Source organism: Phalacrocorax aristotelis, chromosome 2, assembly GCF_949628215.1.
Source record: "Phalacrocorax aristotelis chromosome 2, bGulAri2.1, whole genome shotgun sequence".
Taxonomy (NCBI): Eukaryota; Metazoa; Chordata; class Aves; order Suliformes; family Phalacrocoracidae; genus Phalacrocorax; species Phalacrocorax aristotelis.
In genome coordinates this window covers 37,634,622-37,654,169 of record NC_134277.1, presented here as the reverse complement: position 1 = coordinate 37,654,169, position 19,548 = coordinate 37,634,622, and the positions used below count along the sequence as shown (strand labels likewise).

Here is a 19,548-nt window from a genome sequence, read left to right as displayed (position 1 = left end):
GTGGGAGAGGGACAGAAGGACGGATGGAGAGCTGAATGGCAATGAAAGTTAAGCCAGCAAGCTTCCTTTCCTGGTTAAAAATTAACTGGCATTCATAGCCAATCCCAGAGACAGTTAAGCCATGGAGTTTCTCTGGTCGGGGTTTTGATTTCCTAGCCCAATAAAATCGCATCCTCTGTTGCTGTGACAATGTGGCCATAAAAAGTGCCCGTGACTTGTCCGCTCGCCTCTACAAAATGCATCGCTATAAAGGCAGCGGAGGTTTCTGCACCGGGAGGTGAGTGGGCACTACCCTCCGTCGGCCGGCGGGCGGACGGACAGACGGACGGCGGTGGTTTGGGGGTTTCTTTGCCACAAGATGGCGATCTTCAGATCAATGTCAAAGCCGCCTGGGGAGAGGGGAGCAGCCTTGGGAAAAAAAAAAAAAAAGAAAAAAAAAAAAAAGAAAAAAAGAATCTTGGCCTTTGTTCATTTTGCATCCCTGGAGCCGCACGAGTAATTATTGCACTTACCGGGCTCCGCGTTACAAAAGCCGCTCGGGATGCCGGGGGAGGAGCCGCTGGGGCTTCTCAGTGGAGCTAAAGTTTCCTAAAAGTTAGGAAATCCGCGAAGGTAAGTGTTTTATACATCTACGCTGCGTGGAGAGAGGGGCGAGGAATGTGCGGTGATCAGAGTGGTACCGACCGCTGAACCCCGCGGAAGAGAGCCGGGAAGGGGGGGAAGCGATGCAAAAAGTTGGTGATTACGATGTGAAATAATATAGAAGGGACTTTTCTGAGCTGCAGTTGACCTTTTATTTTCTCTTCGTAAAGTTTTGGCCAGCTGCGTGGAAAAACCACGTTATCTGGAAATATTTTTTCAGAGCAACTTGTAGCTTTCTTCCAGTTATAAAAAGATCGTAGCACTGGAAATATTATGAAACTTGACATTTATGTGTGGAACAGTAGGTGTCTTCAATCAAATAGATCTATGGCAACACAGACTGCAAATGACAGACAATTCTGACGGTCTTATTGGACTTGAACTGTAGTTTAGTTATGGTCGTTTGGTAACTTTAAAGGGTAGTCTGCTTCCTCGCAACTGGACACAGATTGTGGTAAACAATTTTGACACACTTATGCGAAAAACTATTAATGTGATTGTGTATTAACTCAATGTTCATGCAAGACCAGATTTGGATTTCCTCTATCTGTCTGTCTGTCTGTCTATCTATCTATCTATCTATCTATCTATCTATCTATCTATCTATCTATCCATCTATCTGAACCAGCACATGTGCTGTAAACAAACAATAGTCACACATTCTCATGTGCTCAGGGCTGCTCTGGGTTGTAGCTTTGAAACTCTATCCTCGCTACAAGTATCCCTAACTCCAGGTTACTTTTCTCACCCATAAAATTTTCACATGTTTTTGTTATGTCTCCATTTGAGAAGGGTGGGAGGAAAGGTGGTATTATATGGAGGAGATACTGGTCTGGCTACATATTTTAATCCACGTGTTTCTTTGGGGGGGCATGCAATTTTAAAATATCTGGGGAAAATATCCGGGGAGGAGCGGGGGGGGGATATAACAACAACAAAAAAGGATCATTTTGCCCTTGCTTTCGTAAAGTGATGCAACTTGCCTGCAGTATTTTCTAAGAAAGCGCTCTTTAAAATTGTGCTTCCAGGGAACCGTTGCAAGTGTAGTTAAAGCACATGCTCAGTCGGCAGAGAGCAGTTTTTAGATGATTATCGGAAAGTATCGATTTCATCAAAGATGCTCCATTAAAAGCTGGGGGATGTTGGTTTCTTTTGACCTCCCCTCGGCAACGGCAGGACGTGAGAAGCCACGTCTCGGGAAGGAGCAGGGCGATTTGAGGGTCCCTTTGCAACATTTCATTTTACACCAGTCAAGTTAAACTCAGCATATTTGATCAAATATTTATTTTTCCCCTTGTTGTTTCCCTGCCCCATTCAATACTCTGCTGAATAAATCAAAGGGACCCCAGCAGCAGTTAAAGCGCCCTCTGGTTACGAATTGTTTACTGACGACCGCGGTCATAGGATAATATTTTAAAAAAACAAGCTTGTTTCTTACAATAACTGTTTATTATTTCACATGATTTGGGTTTGCATGTTTTGGAGGGAAGAGGCGAAGCCAACTCAGTGTCTACACTGTGTTTAATTAATCGTGTACTCAACTTCAGCTCACATACCACATCCAAACCCTGGGAGGCTTTTTCATAAGTTCTTTGGGTTTGTGTTGTGTTGTCTTTTTTTTTCTTTTTTTTTTTTTTTTTGTCACAATCTTTTCATTAAATGCTCCGAAATCGAAACTTCAGGCCAATGTGTGTGTCTGAGAGGAGCCAAGCTATACATACCACAACCAAAAACTATATTCGTATATGGATCGAGAGCTTATTTAAAGGAAAGACAGCTACAAGCAAGGGAGAAGAGATACAGTTTCGAATGCTTAATACAGCTGTGCGGCCCATCTCTCGCAATGGAAGGGGTACACTTAAAAGACAGACTTGGGTATGTAAGACTTTCCCGACACATATATAACCCGACCCCGTCGTTGCTTCTGCTCGGTGTTTGGGGCTCTCCGGACAATAGAAAGCCCCGTTGTTCTCGCCTGTGCCGGAGGAATGGCGAGGAGATAAAGCCCTAATGAATTGGTTTGGGGGTATTTTGTCCTGCCGCGCACTAGAATTCGGAGCTCGTCAGAATTGCTTGCAAAAGATGTTCCTGAGCCAAACGAGTAAAACGATACACATATACTATAAAACATAGCTAGGAGAACAAGCCTCCGGACGGCTGGAATAAAATGAAATCTCAGCCTAATTTTTAACAGGATAATCCGCCAAAACAAGCCAACATCCCCTCCTCCCCACGCCCCCCCCCCCCTCCCCGCGTGGAAGAATTTCTAGTAAAGATAAAATTAGTGGGACCGTCATTTGTCGCCTAACTTGGCACAGACGCAGTTCCTAAACCTCCTGTTTGAAATCCGCCTTCTTTGGAGCAAATCCAGGGGAAATAAAAAAAAATATAATAAAAAAATAATAAAAAAGGAGCAATCTGGCACACAGGCACGTTCCTGACAACTGACAGTTCCAATATTAAATAACTACACCCTGATTGCATTAATTTTTGGAGCTATATAAAATGTAATCCGCGGCTATGTTCTCAGACAGGCGGCGCATGCACTCCCACAACAGACTGGAAGGCCATTTACGTTTTCGCAAATTGCAGTTTGCCCGTGCCTACAAATAAAAGCATATTTTAATTAGCTCGCAAAATGCGCCTCTGGATTAACAGTGCTGATCTTTTGGGTTATACGGGCCAATAATAAAAAGATAAATCACGGTTTAACACGATACATTTTGATATTTCCAATCAGAGTTTGCTTAAACTGAGCTGTCGGTTTTTATTTATTCCCTTTTTGTTTTTAATTTTAGTCCAACCAATAAAACGGCTTAACGACGCTATTAATGCATCTATTATATTTTTCTTAGATCAATAAAGTTTTTATTTTGATAGTGTTGTCTGTGTACGCCATGAATTTAGATTCTCCGCGAAAGCACCTTCTTGCCGGTTTTGATATTTATCAGAATTTTATTTGCCCGGTTTTATAGACCCTCCGATAGCTTTACTTACAGAAGTAGAATTAGAAAGAAAGTATTTCTCGTCCCCTGGCGTCCACAATATTCTTTAAAATTTCTTTTAAATAGGGGTTAAGCTCCAAGGGACACATTGTTAAGCGCTGGAAATGCAGTAGCTACACCCAGCGCATGCCAAATTAGCTCAGTTAGTCAGAATTGACCATTATCTTTTATAGTTACGAATCAAGTGAACATTATTAGTTTTACTTCACTGGGTTTGACGACGCTGGTTACTATTTGCCTTGGCCTTGTTAGCGATTAAAGAAAGCGGAGATAACGCAACGCCGAGCTGAGTTCATGATCTAGACGGAGTCAGTGCCTTGACCATCAAACCGGCACCGCTCACGGCGACCAGCACGACCAGCACAACCAGCACCCGGCCTGGCCAACAGCAGCTCCGGCGGGACCGGACACGGGGGGCAAACCCCAGCCGCCCTCGGCCACAAAACCTGGGAAAAAACTTAAAACCTTCCAAATTGTCCCTGGCCTCCGTGCCTTTTGTCTGATCCCCCAGCGTTAGCTTGCAGAGAGGGAGAAGAAGCCAACTCGTGCTTCTTCCAATGCATTTCGAGGCATTTTATTCTGGCCGGCGAGGATTGCAATGTACTTTTATAGGCCTCCCCACCACCACCCCCCGCTTTAATCCAATTTTTAAAAGGGAGCTGCTTATTTTAAAAACAGCTTTGGAAGGATTTCAAGTGTTGCTCCTCGGTTCCGTATGGCTTTTAGGTTTGCAATCCATTTCTATTTAATTTGGCAAATGCAAAATAAACATACCGCAAGAGCGGACTTCCCCGGAGTAATTTTTATACCTGGCTTGCGCAGAGAAATGTATTTGGAAGGCGACGTTGGGGCTCACGTTTCATTTTATTTAGATCTGTATTTATAACGCTAAGCCTATTGATAATAGCCTTCCTGTACACCAGCCAATAAACCCGTGCCTTATATGGTATTAATTTTGTTAGCAGTGATACGGCCCTCATAGGAATCTGATAAGGGTATGTCCATCGCACATTAACACGGCGCGGGGTTGCTCGGGTTGGGGAAATACAAACAGTATTACAGGAGGAAATGCGAGGGGGGAAGGTGATGTAAAAAAAAAAAAAAAAAGAGAATCCTCGAAAGGTTTCTATAGGCTGTGGGATCTCCCCCTGGCACCGCATCCCACGGGCCGCTCAGAAGGAAGCCGCGCTGCCTTACTCGCCCCGTCACACCGGAAAAATCAGACGCCTTTCCATCAAGGTTTGATGGGTATTGCAAAGTCGCCGCAGCCTCCGCCTGCCCCGGCGCTTCCAGCGAGCGCGGAGGGGGGCTGGGGAAGGGCCCCGCGGCTCGGTTTGCCCGCGAGAAGGGACCCCCGGCTCCCGCCGCACGGAGGGGCTCCTCCGGGGGAATGTCACGCTGTGGAAAAAGCATTTCCTCGTGGCAGGCAAACACTGCGGGACGACACCACGTGGGGCTTGACAGATCCGTGGCGCGAGGGGGGGTGGGTGGGGAAGGGCCGCCCCAGCCCCTGCCCCGGGGCGGTTTGAACGCCAAGTGTGGGCGCCGGAGAATGCGGAGCGCCGGGAGTTGCGGGGCGCGGGGGGATGTGGGGCGCCGGGGCTTGCGGCGCGCCAGGGGATGCGGGGTGCCGGGGGACGCCGGTCACGGCAGCCGGGTGCCAGGGAGCGGCTCTTGCCGGGTCCGGCGCTGCCCCCCGGCCGGCCGGCAGCCCCTCTCTCCCCGGCCCGCCCTGCCGGAAGCGGAGTGCGGTCGACCGCTGGTTCACCGGGCTACGGTGAGGAAAGAGGAGCGGGCCCTGTTCCCCAAAGATGGGTAGCGAGTACTGGGCAGCTCCAGACTCCCCTTGGACTCAGGAGCCCTTAGTTCTGCAGGCCAGGCAGTGAGGCGACTTCAAAATGGCATAAGCGAGAGAGGATGGAAGTGAAAGCAAGCCATCATTAAGCGATTCATTAGAAAATCTATCTGTCTCTCTGTATGCGTCCCTGTCTGTCTGCTATCTGTCTGCTACTCCGCCACAATTACATATTGACTGGACAGGGCTGTCTAGTATCTCAGGATTCATCTACTTACTTTTCTTTCTATTATTTAGTACATCGCTTGTGAAAGAGAGGGTGCTTTTGAAGAGGCGAAAAGTGAATGACCCAAATTGAGCGGGGGGGGGGGGGAAGTGAGATATAAAAATGATCGCCCAAATATAAACACGTCAATAAACAGGGTGCGCAGCATCCTGCGAGGATCCATTTGAACTGCTCGCGTCTGGATTCTTTCTGTGGCATGTGTCTGGCTTTATATTTTAAATGGTAATCAGACCTCGGGAAGAATCCAGCGTTAACTAAAGCATTAGGAGCTGCAACCGCACAATCAATCCTCCCAGAGTGGCATTGCTCCCTGAGAGATTCTTCAGCGCAGCAGCGAGCATTTTATCTCCAGGAAATTTAAGCCCAGCCTGGCGTCGTGGCGGTGATGCTAGGCTGGAAGCAGCCCCCTTCCTTGGTAGTTTAACGCGAGAGGCACCAGGCCCCTTTACGGTTTCCAATGATCCGTGATAAACAATAACACGTCTTTTATTTCTTAAAAAACGAGACAATCAAATAAAATGAGCAGAGCCTGAGCATAAAACACCGGGCGAGCCGTGGCTTTATTAATTTCGCCAGACACATAGGCTGTGCAAGGAGGTGAGCAGGCGTTGCTGCCGGAAAGCCCAACCGCGGGCAGAAAGGAGTGATAGTAAAAGCTTCATCTGGACACCGCTTCAGCCTAGGTATAATAAACATCAGGACCGCCGTGCTAGTTTATAGCGGTGCGTGTGATAAGAGGGGAGCAAAACTTGGAGCCGGTACTAGCAAAGCCGGCTCCTTCCCCTTCCCGGGAGCGCGGCTCCCGCCCAGGCGCAGGCACTCGCCCATGTGGGCGAAGCGTGCGCGCCTGTGTGTATGGAAATCCATATTACACATTAATATACATCTATCTCCCAAATTCAGAGGTCGACCTGAGAGCAGCTCGGTGCATACGAAACCAGACGGGGAGGGGTTGCTGGGGAGGCCCGGGCTTCCATTGGCTGCAGGCGTCTGCCGTGGTGCGGGGGTATCTCTAATCATATTCAGCATGTTTTGCACAAGAAATGTCAGCCAGAAAGGGCTATCTGCTCCCTTCGCCAAATTATTCCACAACAATGTCATGCTCCGAGAGCCCGGCTGCAAACTCTTTTTTGGTAGACTCCTTGATCAGCTCGGGCAGAGGGGAAGCGGCGGGAGCAGGAGGCGGAGGCGGAGGCGGCTACTACCCCAACAGTGGTATCTACCTGCCACAAGCGTCCGATCTGTCCTACGGGCTGCAAAGCTGCGGACTTTTCCCCGTTTTGAGCAAACGCAATGAAGGTACTTCTCAAAGCATGGTCCCCAGCTCGCACCCCTACGTGTCAGGGATGGAAGTGTGGCTAGACCCCCCCCGGTCCTGTCGCATGGAAGAGCCGGAGAGCCAGCAGGCCACCTCGTGCTCCTTCGCTCCAAGCATTAAGGAGGAGAGCTCCTACTGCCTCTATGACTCAGAGAAATGCCCCAAGGGCTCGGCCGCCACAGACCTCGCTCCCTTCCCCCGGCTGAGCGCCGAGGTCAGCCCGGCCACCAGCGGCGGCGGGGTCCCCGTCCCGGGCTATTTCCGCCTCTCCCAGGCTTATGGCACCTCCAAGAGCTACGGCGCGGGGCCGGCCGGGGCTGCCCCCTTCCCTCCGCAGCCCCCCGGCCGCTTCCAGACGCCTCCATCTTTGCCTCCCGTCCCGGACGCGGGGAGGAAGGAGGACGAGGAGCGCTCCCCCAGCCCCTTGGCGTGTGTCTCCCAGAGGGAGGACGAGACTCAGGCTTCATCTTCCACCGCTGAGGAGCTCTCTCCAGCTCCGTCAGAGAGCAGCAAAGCCTCTCCCGAGAAAGAGCCCGTAGGTAAGCGAATGGTGATGATGATGATGGTGGTGGTGATGATTAAAAAAAAAAAAAGGAAAAGAAAAAAAAGCAGTTGAGGATCATAGTGGCATCGCCATGCAAAAGGAGGATCCCAGCTGCCCCGCGGGGCTGCCAAGAAGCGCTGCTCAGACTGACCTTCTGAACTTTGTAATATTCGGGCATGGGGTTGCCGTAAAAATTAATGTCCATCCTATAGTTTTAAACCTTTAGAGCCTCCGCTCTGGGCAACTTTAGCCTGCATGCTGCTTAAACATATAGAAAAACAAGATCAATCTTTCCCCTGTGATGTGAAGGTGCCTACCAGATAACAGAGATGTTTGTAAAGCATCCAAAATAAGCAATAGGCAGTGCCAATAAATAAACCTATTAACGCGGTAAGTTATATTTTACGATCCAGAATGCTTTTCGGAATAACAGCCGCGCTGAAATGTGCCATCTATGAACTGCTATCAAATTAGACTGATGAATGCACCGCGAATATCCTTCTGCGTCTACACTAGATAACAGGGTTGTTATTTATTCATTTGCTTATTTATTTCCCTTTCGGGTCCCCATGGCAAAAAAAATAACTCCCCTTCCCTGGGCGGTAGACTTTTCAGGCGCTTCTCTCCGGCCGCGTTTCAGAAGCCCTGTTATTCCTTCAGGCGCCCCGTTGGAAAATAATCAGATCAAAACAAAAAAGAAAGCGGAAAACTACTAGAGAGCAAACCCCAAACCACGAACCACTCCGAGCCATCGAGGGATCGGTGTTACTCTTTCCCAGCCTGTTCCATTGAGAGGAATAAACACCCTGCAACGGGGGATTTTAAATATTTTTTTTCCCTTCCCCCCCCCCCCTTTTTTTTTCTCCCCGAAATGGTTGGAAAAAGGGCCGGGGTGAAGCTCCTGGGAAGGCAGGGGCTGGAGGCAGGGAGGCTCTGGCTCCCCAGCTCACCTTGTTTCTGCCTCCAGAGCAGACTTACAAAGTTCAGATCCCCAGGCTTCCAGGCTTCGGGTTTTTGGTTTTTTGTTTTTTTTCTTTTTTCCTTTGGAAGCAGGTGTCTGGTGGGGGAAAATTAGACCCCAGGCCATTCACCAAGCCGCCCCCCAGTAACAGCGGGCTCGGAGCGGCCGAGGGAGAGCGGGTAAAAGCCTGTTTTGGAGGGTCGGAGGAGAACTGCCCAGCGAGGCACGCTGCCCCGCACAAGGCTGCCCTGAGCTTTTTGAGCAGAGGCAGACTTTCCCGACCGGCTCCAGGGCCTTTGGGAAACCGCTTTGAAGTTCTCGGTTCCCACAAGGACACCCCACATTCCAACTCCCCGCAGCCGGCGGAGCGACACCACACACCCCTCCCCGCACACAGACACACGGACAGATGCTCCTTCCACCCCTCTCCCCCCGCAGCTCTTTGCCTTCTACCCGCTGGTAACGTCCCTTTTTTACTCTCTCAAAACCAGGCAATTCAAAAGGAGAAAATGCAGCAAACTGGCTCACGGCAAAAAGTGGCAGAAAGAAACGGTGCCCCTATACCAAGCATCAAACTCTCGAGCTGGAAAAGGAGTTTCTATTCAATATGTACCTGACTCGTGAGCGTCGCCTAGAGATCAGCCGCACAGTCCACCTCACAGACAGACAAGTTAAAATCTGGTTTCAGAACCGCAGAATGAAACTGAAGAAAATGAACAGAGAGAATAGGATTCGGGAGCTCACAGCCAACTTTAATTTCTCTTGATGAACCTATAAGCACATCTTTATGGTTTAAAGAGCCAGTATCATTTTCCTAGGCTGTAGTCATCCGCACCTGTATGGATTAACCATTTTAGACGTTCTCAATATGTCCTTAACCTCTTACAAGCTACTTTGGGGTGGGGGTGGGGGTGGGGGGGCGGACTAAAGCCACGCTAATGCACAAAATGCCGTGCGTGAACCTCCCCGCTTCCTTCAGCCTTCCCCGGGGCCGACTTGTTCCTTTAAGCTTTGAAACGCAGAAATACCGCTTCAGGAGCTGCAAATATCTTTTCCTACCCCCCCATATCTCTCTCTGAAAAGTAAATAAGCTCGGTTGAAGGCGCATTCGTTTAAATTATAAGCGGTGTATCTTGGACTGTATGTGCAGAATGAAGATATTTAAGCCTTGCCATATTTCTGTATATTGCAAGCTTTCCCCCCCACTCTGTTTTCCTTTTCTCCCCCCTCCCCCCTTTTTCCTTCGAAAAGCAGGACTTCCAATAATGAAATGCAGGCATCCTTTAAAAGGGCTTCATGGGAACGGGTGTTAGGAGGGATTTTTTTTTTTTTTTTGCTTTACCTTAAATGTCAGTATTACAGCTTTAAAATTGGCCAGGAAAATGAAATCTCTCCTCTTTAAAGGTATAAAAGAGTTCGTGTTGCTCATGGACTAAATTATGACACTTACCTCTGAATTTCTCTCGCTCTTTCTGGTTGTAGATATTTACTTAATGTAGTTTTGCTTAAATATGTGGAATTAGTGATTTCTTTTTTTGTCTATAAATAACGTTACCGTTGGTAACGCATGACAAGCACACAGAAATTCCCCCTTGAGAAGAAAGTATTCACTTTTCCTCACTAATTTCACTGAAAAGTATATATCCTGGACATCAGAAGGACTTTCTGAGCCAGAGTCTGAGATTGCGAGGGAGAATATATTCGTCTTCCTTTATACTGTGAAGTTACATGCATTAAAGGGTCAAACATATAGGTGAAAAAAAATTAAAAAAAAAAAAGAAAAAAAGAAAGGGGAAAAACTATAAATACAGATATGTATAAATGTCTATTATTATTAAAATGCCGATACTGTTTTAAGCAAATGCATTCTATCGTTATTATAAATGTTAGTTCTAGCTATATTTAGTTCTTACCTTAAATCGAAATAAATTAATATTGTAATGCTGCTGTGCGTGAAAAAGACGATGTTTATGTTCTCATAGAAGAATAAAAAACCGTGGAATGAATCCTTTTAATTTTACCTCTTTTTGTGACTGTTTATCCTCAGGTTCTACTTTATGCCTTCGAGAACTTTTACAACAGGAATAGTTGCCTAAACCCCCTGCAATTACTTTAGGAATCTATTTAAATATTACCTAGACGGTCGTAATTTGTCTGGGCCATATAGCGATGGTGCTCTAAGGTTTGTCGGCTTTTGTTCAGTTTTATGACTTGCTAGTATATCTGGATTGTTGCTGTCTTGAACGAGTGGTTTCAGTTGACTGAGGAGCTGCATGGACTGAGGAAGCAAATTACTATTTCTTGAGGGTAGGAAAACGATTTTTTTTTTTTAATCAAACACCTACAAGTGCGCGGAGATCTTTAACTGCAGAGGACGGTGACAAAATTCTAGGTTTATCTCAGGGCTGAGAAGAAATCGTAAAGGTGAGAGCATGGGGAAGGGGGACATCAGCCTCGCCTCCCTGCCGGCGGGCCCCTCTAGACAAGGCTATTCCCTACCTGGCTGCATGTGGAAGAGCTTATTTCACCCTTGCTGCTTTTTTGCATCACCCTTCCCTTGCTGCATGTTTAGCTAAAAGAGTCTTGCGCAAAAAGAAGGCAAAAGGAGGGCTGGGAGAAGAGAGAGACAGCTAATGCTTCCTTGCAGGGTATGTGTATGCCGGGAGGAGGGGGGACAGACTTTGAACCCGGGCTTACTGGGAGCCGTTAGCTTTTCATGATGTAACATTGTCGTGCACGGCCTTTTTCTTCCCGATTGCATCTGCATGGAGAGGCGAAAGCTGCCCGGGGCGGGGAGGGGAGGGGGGGATGTGTGTGTGTTATTATATTTCTCTCTTGTTTTCATTAACCCACCCGAGGCTGGCCGGGGGGCGCGGAGGGGCGCCGGCGGGGCGGGCGGGCGGGCGGGCGGGCGAGAGGGATGTTTTAGTCACGTTTCTGGTTTTATTTTCGTAGCGGGATCCTTGCGTTAAAGACCACGGCAATGGGGAAAGTAATAATTAGCGCCTGAGAACTGCTCTGTGGTTTAGGTAGTTTCATGTTGTTGGGGCTCCACCTTTCTCTCTACAGCACGAAACTGCCTTAATTACTTCAGTTGATATCATCACCAGGTATGCTTGGTGCGAGGGTCCTATCTGCCCGAAGAAATCTTAGCGCTGAAGTGATCTGTAGGCGTCAAGTCCCAATGCCATTGTTCCCCATCTGCAACGGAGCCTCCTTTGATTCCTCAGATAAACACGGCAGCCGAGGGGGGAAGCTTGACAAGTTCTTCAAGGTTAGCTAGCTCCTAAGCGAGTCCCTGCCTGCTTGCGGGATTTTAATATATCTCGTAGGCTGCATTCAAGGTCAGGTGCGTTTTTGCATTCTGCTCGGTGTGGGTAGAGCTCGGGGGGCGGGCTGTGGGTGGGTGGGGGGGGCTGTTTTTATTTTTCTGTCGGGATATATCTAAAAAAACCAGAGACCCAAAAGGGGGAGGGGGCGGGGAGAGATCAAGTCTGCCGGCCCTGCTCCGCGCACCATCACAAAGAAGGCCCCGGAGCCAGGGCCCGCGGCCGGGCGGACCCCACCCGCGGCGGGGGCGCCCGGCCCCGCCGGCGGTTCTCGTCGTCGTCGTCCCCCCCGTATGGGGTGGCTGGTGCCCCCCGGGCCCTGCGGCAGGGCTCCCCGGGCCCCCGCTGTCCGTCGTTCCCGCTCCCCCGGGGGCTGCCCGGGGGCCGCCCCGCAAGGCCTCGGTTACGATCACGATTGCGGCGCGGGCGCGGCCGCTCTCCGCGGCGGCGGAACGGGCAACAGCGACCTCTCCGGGCCCGCCGCCGCCGCCACCGCCTTTTGTGTCCGCAGCGCGACGGCGGGCAGGGGCTGCCTCCCGCCGGGCCCGCCGCCCGGCAGCCAGCGCCGGCACGGCGGCGGAGCGGGGCAGCCTCAGCAGCGGAGAGGCAGGAGCGGGAACCGGCAGAAAACTCGCTTGTCGGGGGTTTATTTCTATGTATTTTTTGTAGTCACCGTGATCAATTTTGCCTAAAAATCATAATAATAATTTAAAAACACCCTACAAAGTTTTTTTTTCGGAACTCCAAGCTGGGCGGCAGGAACTCGGAGGAGTTCGGATAGCGGGTTTTAGCTAAAGCCACGCTGGCCGGTTCCTTACCGAAGGAGACATCCCCGGCGGGGGCAGGAGCAGAGCTCCGCGTTGCAGTCAAATTTAAGTGCTTGTGGCTGCCTCTACACACGCTGCGCGCCTGACGGGCTCTCCGCTGGGTCTGTGTACGTACGGGGAGTGTATTTACAGTCCATATGTCTGTGCGTGCCTGCTAGGCGTTTGTACATAGGTTTGCTTCTGCCCTTTATTTCCCATTGGAATCGCATCATCCTGACTTTGGACTGCTTCCCCCAAATTCCGAAGCATTTTTCTCCTCTGTGCCAAAACACCTCCGTGCGTTCGTAGCACCGGCGATTCCGTGATTTGTAGCGGCAGGAAACCCTGGGAAAAGGCGATCCTGAACTTCCCGTTCAGGAGAGGTCGCCCACGTCCGCGGATTCCTGCCCCGCGACCGCGTACACTCCGCGCCTCCACGGTGCGTGGCAAGTGAGGCAGCCCTTGCATATGCCCCCCGCTTAAAAACCGACGGGGTCCTTCCTGTTGCAGCCGGGGATAAGAGCTAGCGGAATTGGAGCTCTGCTAATTTGATTATGCTGGGACGGAGGGCAGGGAGTATTTTTATTCAGGTACGAACGCGCCAGCAGCGCTTCGGTGCCGGGAATTCCGATTTCCTATCGCAATTTGATGTGAAGGTCTCTTTCTGCCCTGTTTGGGGTCTTTGGCCTCCGAGGGTGTAAGCCACCAAAACCTTAAGTAATTTGCAACGCAAATTGCACGAAGCCCCCGCTGCCCCCGCTAGCCTTCGTGGCTCGTATGCAAAATGTACTTTGGGGGAAAATGGGTCTAAAAGGACGAAAAGAGAGGCGAACGCTCCAGCGTTACTATCAGCGGACGTGACGGCGTGAAAAACGTCTGTAATTATTTGCTATATTTTATCTCTTGCTCTCTGTACACCCTCTCCTGCCGCTTGGATGCCGGCAGTGAACAAATGCAGGATTTTACAGGGGAATAAAAATGCAGGCACGTTCTCTTAAACGTTATTGTTATTGTCATTCATTTGCTATTATTTTTGGTGAGGAACCAAAAAAATGAAACCCGCTGCAAGTTGAGAACCCAAATTCGAATATAAACATTCAGGACTCCTGCAGCTAACATTATTTTTTCTGAATGGAAAAAGGAAGTTCTACAATCACATTTCACCACAGCTGACTCTTAATAATAAATACAAATGACGTCGAGTTCCGTCTTTCCAGGAAAGAAATACAATTATTTTTTTCTATTATGGCGTGTCTATACAATGGCCACAAAAAATAGCAGAGGAGAGCTTTATTTGCATTTTTTAAATTGTTAGAAAATAACGGGCTCCTTGTTTGTGGAGATCTTGCAACCGTTCCGTAATTTTCGAACTCTAATGGGGGATAATAGTTTCATTATGGGCCTTTGTAATCCTGAATGGGGGGGAGAGAGCGTTGTTAAAATGGGATCTCTGTAAGATTTCGGATTAAACTGTCGGGAAGACATGAAAAGAAGAGGAAAGGGAGAAGGAGAGAGGGGGAGAGGCAGAGAGGCAGCCCACATAGCGGTGTAAAACTAATTAGAACCACACTTTCGCATGCACAATATTTACACGTGATTTTAATTATTACTCAGCCGTCCCTACCATTTGCTGGGCTCTATTTTCAATAAAAAATATTTCGAGTAAATTGACCCTCTCGCGGAGGTTTTTTGTGCCCCTTGGATCCCACTGACCGCGCTCCTTCGCCAGCCATGGGGATAGACAGCGTGAGTGTCCGCCGGAGGGGAAAAAAAAAATAAAATGGGGGAGTCCCGGGCATATTTGCAAAGCCACGACTTTAATTCCTAACACTGGACTTGGATCTGGCCGCCTCTGACTTTTCCCCCCCCGCGCACCCTCCCCTCCTTCTGCGGAGGGATGTAACCCTCCGCTCGGTTTCTGATGCCGCTAGCGTGTGTCCTGCAGTCAAAGGAGGTGCCAGCGAATAACTAACTATATCTGCACATAAATTTGATTCACCAGCATGCGGGGCGGCCGGCTGCCAGCGCCCCTTTGATAGCCGGCCTGAGAAGCAGGGTGCCTTTCGGCAGCGGGGAGACGGGGCTTTTTCTCCCCTTTCCCCCCGCTGCTTCCCTGCATAGTTAAGAATTACTCGTCGCGATAAATACCGCCGCCCGGCTCTGCCCGCTCTCCTTCCTCCCCTCCCGGCCGGGACGGCGGCTCCTCTCCCCGGCCTGCCGAGGGGGTCCCCGGCTGCCGCGGCCCCCGTCCAAGGGCAGGGGCGGGCAGGCGCGGCGGTGAGGATGAGGAGGGTGTTTCGGTCACTGCCGCGCTCTGCCCGGCGGGGTGGGGTGGTGAAGTGCAGTTTGGTGCCGGCCAGCCTAAATACCGAGCCAGAGACTGCCCCGGTCCTCCTCCGGCCGGGCGGGGAGGGCCGGCTGGGCGGCGGGGCTTCGGAAAGGGGATACGTTGAATTTGACTTTCCGCTGCCAGCCCTGAGCCCGAACGGAGCGGTATTATTTACAGTGAGCTCCCAAACTAAACACAATAGTATAATTTAACCTTTCCAAGCACTCGTAAATTTTTACTGCTGTGAAACACAGCGATGCAAATGAGCGCGCTCGTAGTTACTGACTTAATAACAACCCCGCGGCTCCCGAAACAATAACTCCTTATGAAATATAATAAATATATATTTAAATACACTATACCGCAACTGCTATTTTGCCTTTTTTATTGCTTCAATTATTGTATAATTTTATGTGAAGGTCTCCGATCACAAGGGTGGGTTGGTTTGGTGTTTTTTTTTTCTCGGGGAACACGACCCACTGATGGGATGATTAATTATGATATAAAATAGTCCGCTTAAACGGGGGGAAAAAAAAAAAAAGAGAGAGGGGGAAAGAGAGAGAGAAAGAGGGAAGGGGGGGCGGCCGTAATACGGAATCTGATCTTTTAATCTCAGTTGGCCGCAATTAAAACAAACCCCGCCGTATAACTCCAATATCCCTTTGCATAAAAACATATGGCCTCGCTATAAAAATTATGGCTGGAAAACACTGACCCATTAATAGCCGGCGGACTGATTTATACTTTATTGTTCTGCTCCCCCGCCACGTGACCGGGGCAGCCAATGGGCGCCCGGGCTGCCCTCAACTTATTACTGACTCTACTTCTCCGCCAGCACCAAGTTGTTACGTGAAACCCGCAGCCCCGAACCGCGGCGGGTCCGCCGCCCGCGCCCGCCATGTCGGCTCCCGGGACCCTCAGCAATTACTACGTGGACTCCTTCCTGGTGCCGGAGGGGGACGAGCTGGCGGCCCCCCGCTACGCCCCCGCCCCGCTGGGTCCCCCGCCGCCGCGGCCGGCGGCGCTGGCCGAGCACCCCGAGCTGGCCCCCTGCAGCTTCCAGCCCAAGGCGCCCGTCTTCGGCCCTCCCTGGAGCCCCGCGCACCCCGCCGGCGCCAGCGGCGTCCCCGCCGTCTACCACCCCTACGCGCACCACCAGGCGCCGGTGGCACCGCCCGACGGCAGGTACATGCGTTCGTGGCTTGAGCCTGTGCCGGGCTCCTTGTCTTTCCCCGGGTTACCTACCAGCAGGCATTACGGCATTAAACCTGAACCGCTGGCGGCCAGAAGGGCTGACTGTACCACGTTTGACACTCACACTTTGTCTCTCTCTGATTATGCTTGTGGTTCTCCTCCAGTTGATAGGGATAAGCAAAGCCACGAAGGCGCATTCTCTGAAAGCAATGGAGAAAGTGAGGCAAACGGAGAGAAACCGCAGATCGATCCAAGTAAGTGGGACTGCGTGGGTAATGGACTTCAGGGCGCTGCGCCGGCCGCGGGGAGGTGTCGAGGCGCTGGGGCCAATTTGCGCGGCCGAGCACCGGCTGCTGCCGCCGCCGCCGCCGCCGCCGCCGCTCCAGCTCGCCGGGGTCTGCCATCTGCAAAAGCCAGCGCTGCCTTTCGCAGGCTCGAACGGGATCTAGGATGGCTCGGGCTTTCCGGGCTGAAAGGAAAACAAAAACCCACCCTACAACTGCAACTTAAGCACATACACACACACACACACACACACACACACACACACAAAAAAAAAAAAAAAAAAGGAAAAACGTCCACCCCCGCCCCAGCAAACTCCGCAGGACGCGCTCGCATCCGCCCGCCGCGCCGCGCTGCCAGGCGTGGGCAGACGCCAGGGAGAGGGTGCCTGGAAAGCATTGGATGTGAATCTGATCCTTTTGAGACGGCTGGCAGGCCGGGGCGGCTATTACGGGGCTGAGAGCAGAAACCTCGCCGTTGACTTGGTGCCCTTCCTCCCCACCCCCACCCCCTCTTCGTCTCCTCGGTGGAAAACCCCGGGCTTGGATGCTCCCAGGGCTACGGGACTGGTGGTAGAGCGCCTCGGGATTGCTATCGCGATTAACGCCTTGCAAATCAGGGTCCTAAGCGGGCGAGGTTTTAATTATGCCAGCTGTAGGCTGACTCGCCAGCTCCCTGGGTCTTGCCAGTGATGACACTGGAGAAGGTCGAAATTAAAAAGTGAAACAATTTCGATGACATGTTGGTCTGGCCGGTCACTCCGCGGGATGGCAGTTTGAGGGGTGTGTGTGCGTGGGGACGCCAGGAAGGAGGGAGGGAGCCAGCGGGGAGAGAGAGAGAGAGAGGAGGAGAAAGGGTATTTTAAAATTGCATCCTACAAACAATAAAAAGGGCGAGGGGAGGCGGGGGCGGCGGGGCTTTGCCGCGTGTGGTTGCGTGTGACCTCTCCATGTGTCTGTATTTTGGAGTCCATTGTGCCTCACCACCCCCTGTGCCTGGGGAAATGAGACCCACGTCCTAAATCCCAATATCGGGACACCTACGCGGCTGGTCCCGCGTGGATTTCCCTCCCCAGCCCCCTCCTCTTCCTCCCTCCCCTCCTCACCCCCCGCCCCGGGCCTGAACTTCTCCTGTTTTTCCTTTGTAGATAATCCAGCTGCAAACTGGCTCCACGCAAGGTCCACCAGGAAAAAGCGATGCCCTTACACCAAGCATCAGACGCTGGAACTGGAGAAGGAGTTTCTCTTCAATATGTATCTCACTAGGGACCGTAGATACGAGGTGGCCAGACTCCTCAATTTAACCGAGAGACAAGTGAAAATCTGGTTTCAAAACAGGAGGATGAAAATGAAGAAAATCAACAAAGATCGAGCAAAGGATGAATGATGGTGACACGCGGGTAAAACTGAAAAGGCATAAAGTTAAAAAAAAAAAAAAAAAGGAAAAAAGTTAAAAACAAAACAAAAATCTTCCCCTCGAGCCCTGCCATGCAATGCGTCTGGGTCCAGGCCTCATTTTTTTCCCATGGCAAATTCTGATTATGATTGTACCTTGATTGTCACAGAGGCCAGTTTGCCAGGAGAGGTACAGTAAGACTTTTAATTTTCTAATAGGAAAGAAAAAGGGGGCATTAGCACGAAAAGGCTGTTTAGCTGGCTTGTATAAATCTACCTGTTTCTTCACTTATGGCAAGAAAAAAGAAAAAAAATGAATAAAGAAAAAAACTACCTTTTCATAATGCACAACTATTTACGGACTGTATAGTTTAGCCTACGTAGTTAATTTTATTCGCTCTTTGCGCGGCAGAGAGATCTCTGCTCTAATACTTGAACACTGTGTTTTATTGTGGTAATTATGTTTGTGACTCAATTTATGTGCTTGGGTGCTGTACCGGATGTAATGGTGTAAGCTAGAATTCAATTTGAACTCAGGTTGTTTATTATAAAAATTGCATAGAGTATAGCTCTGTAGTGTATTAAGTCTTTTCTGTATAATTAGACAGTTAACCTTTGATTGTAAAATATATATTATATATATCCCAACGCAACAACAACAAAAAAAAGCAACAAAAAAAAAAAAGTAGAAAAAAGTTCGTCCGGGATGTCTGGGAATTACGGTTCTCAAAATATTGAAGCAAGTCATTTTAGTATGCACAGTTGATATATATATAGTACTGTCTTTGTCGGTTGTATATATATTCTATATATTAAAAAAAAGTAAATGAACAGACTAGCTTAAAGATTGTTTTTGCACCAGTGAGCAGTTATCATATTTCGGAGCTATACATATATGTGAAAAGGGTAACTACCTATGGTTTACGTTTTAATTTTAATCGAATGATTTGATGGTTATTGTAATGAAGGTTAATTTTATTGATAATAAATTATACACTATAAAAAACCTACATTTGGTTATTGTAAATTTGTATCGATTTAAAAAAAATAAATCTGGGAAGTTATGTTGATGCAGAACGTACACTGTCTATTTTGAAATAGTTACCTCATGGCCTACTGACCAAATCGTTGTGTTGAAATGATATTTAACTTTTTGCCAAATAAAATATATTGATTCTTTTATATTTTGTGATGTTTTAAGATCATTAAGGAGGGGTTGTTCCACGGCACACCGAGTCTCACCGGCGGACATGGCAAGGCTAGGGCAGCCACAGAGGCAAGGCGAGTAGTGGTGCTATTTCCGAGCCGAGGCAAACCCACGGTTCTATAAACGCAGACCCCAGGTGATGAAAATCTGGGCTTATTTTCGTCCTAAATGGACAGATTCAGGTCCTAAATGCCATTGCTTCGCTGAGAGGAGGGACGGCTCCCGTTCAGTAAGCTGGGGCTGAGCAGTGCGAGGAGGGAGCCCCTTCGGATGGCAGCGGGGGCACAGTCCCCACTTAACGCCGTTTTAATAAATTCGCCTGGCTGGGTGGGGGGATTTAGGACCGAACCAAAATGTCCGACGTTCTTCAGCGCGGACAATAATGTAAATCAGCTCAGACAGCGACATTTAAGCTGCGATGGTTAATTAGCCTGGACCAGAAAATATCCAGCACTC

At 49.7% G+C, this 19,548-nt stretch overlaps 2 protein-coding genes across 2 annotated transcripts; both read left to right on the top strand.

Moving 5' to 3' along the window:
- The first annotated feature begins 6,744 nt into the window (after nucleotides 1–6,744).
- Nucleotides 6,745–10,307, top strand: HOXA10 (homeobox A10). Its single transcript, XM_075083132.1, has 2 exons — nucleotides 6,745–7,585; nucleotides 9,043–10,307. Exons 1-2 carry the CDS (start codon nucleotides 6,772–6,774, stop codon nucleotides 9,315–9,317), a joined length of 1,089 nt encoding a protein of 362 aa, XP_074939233.1. The 5' UTR covers nucleotides 6,745–6,771; the 3' UTR covers nucleotides 9,318–10,307.
- A 5,263-nt stretch (nucleotides 10,308–15,570) lies between these two features.
- Nucleotides 15,571–19,067, top strand: HOXA9 (homeobox A9). Its single transcript, XM_075083131.1, has 2 exons — nucleotides 15,571–16,463; nucleotides 17,639–19,067. The coding sequence occupies exons 1-2, from the start codon at nucleotides 15,914–15,916 to the stop codon at nucleotides 17,875–17,877; spliced, it is 789 nt and encodes a 262-aa protein (XP_074939232.1). The 5' UTR covers nucleotides 15,571–15,913; the 3' UTR covers nucleotides 17,878–19,067.
- The last annotated feature ends 481 nt before the right edge of the window (nucleotides 19,068–19,548 follow it).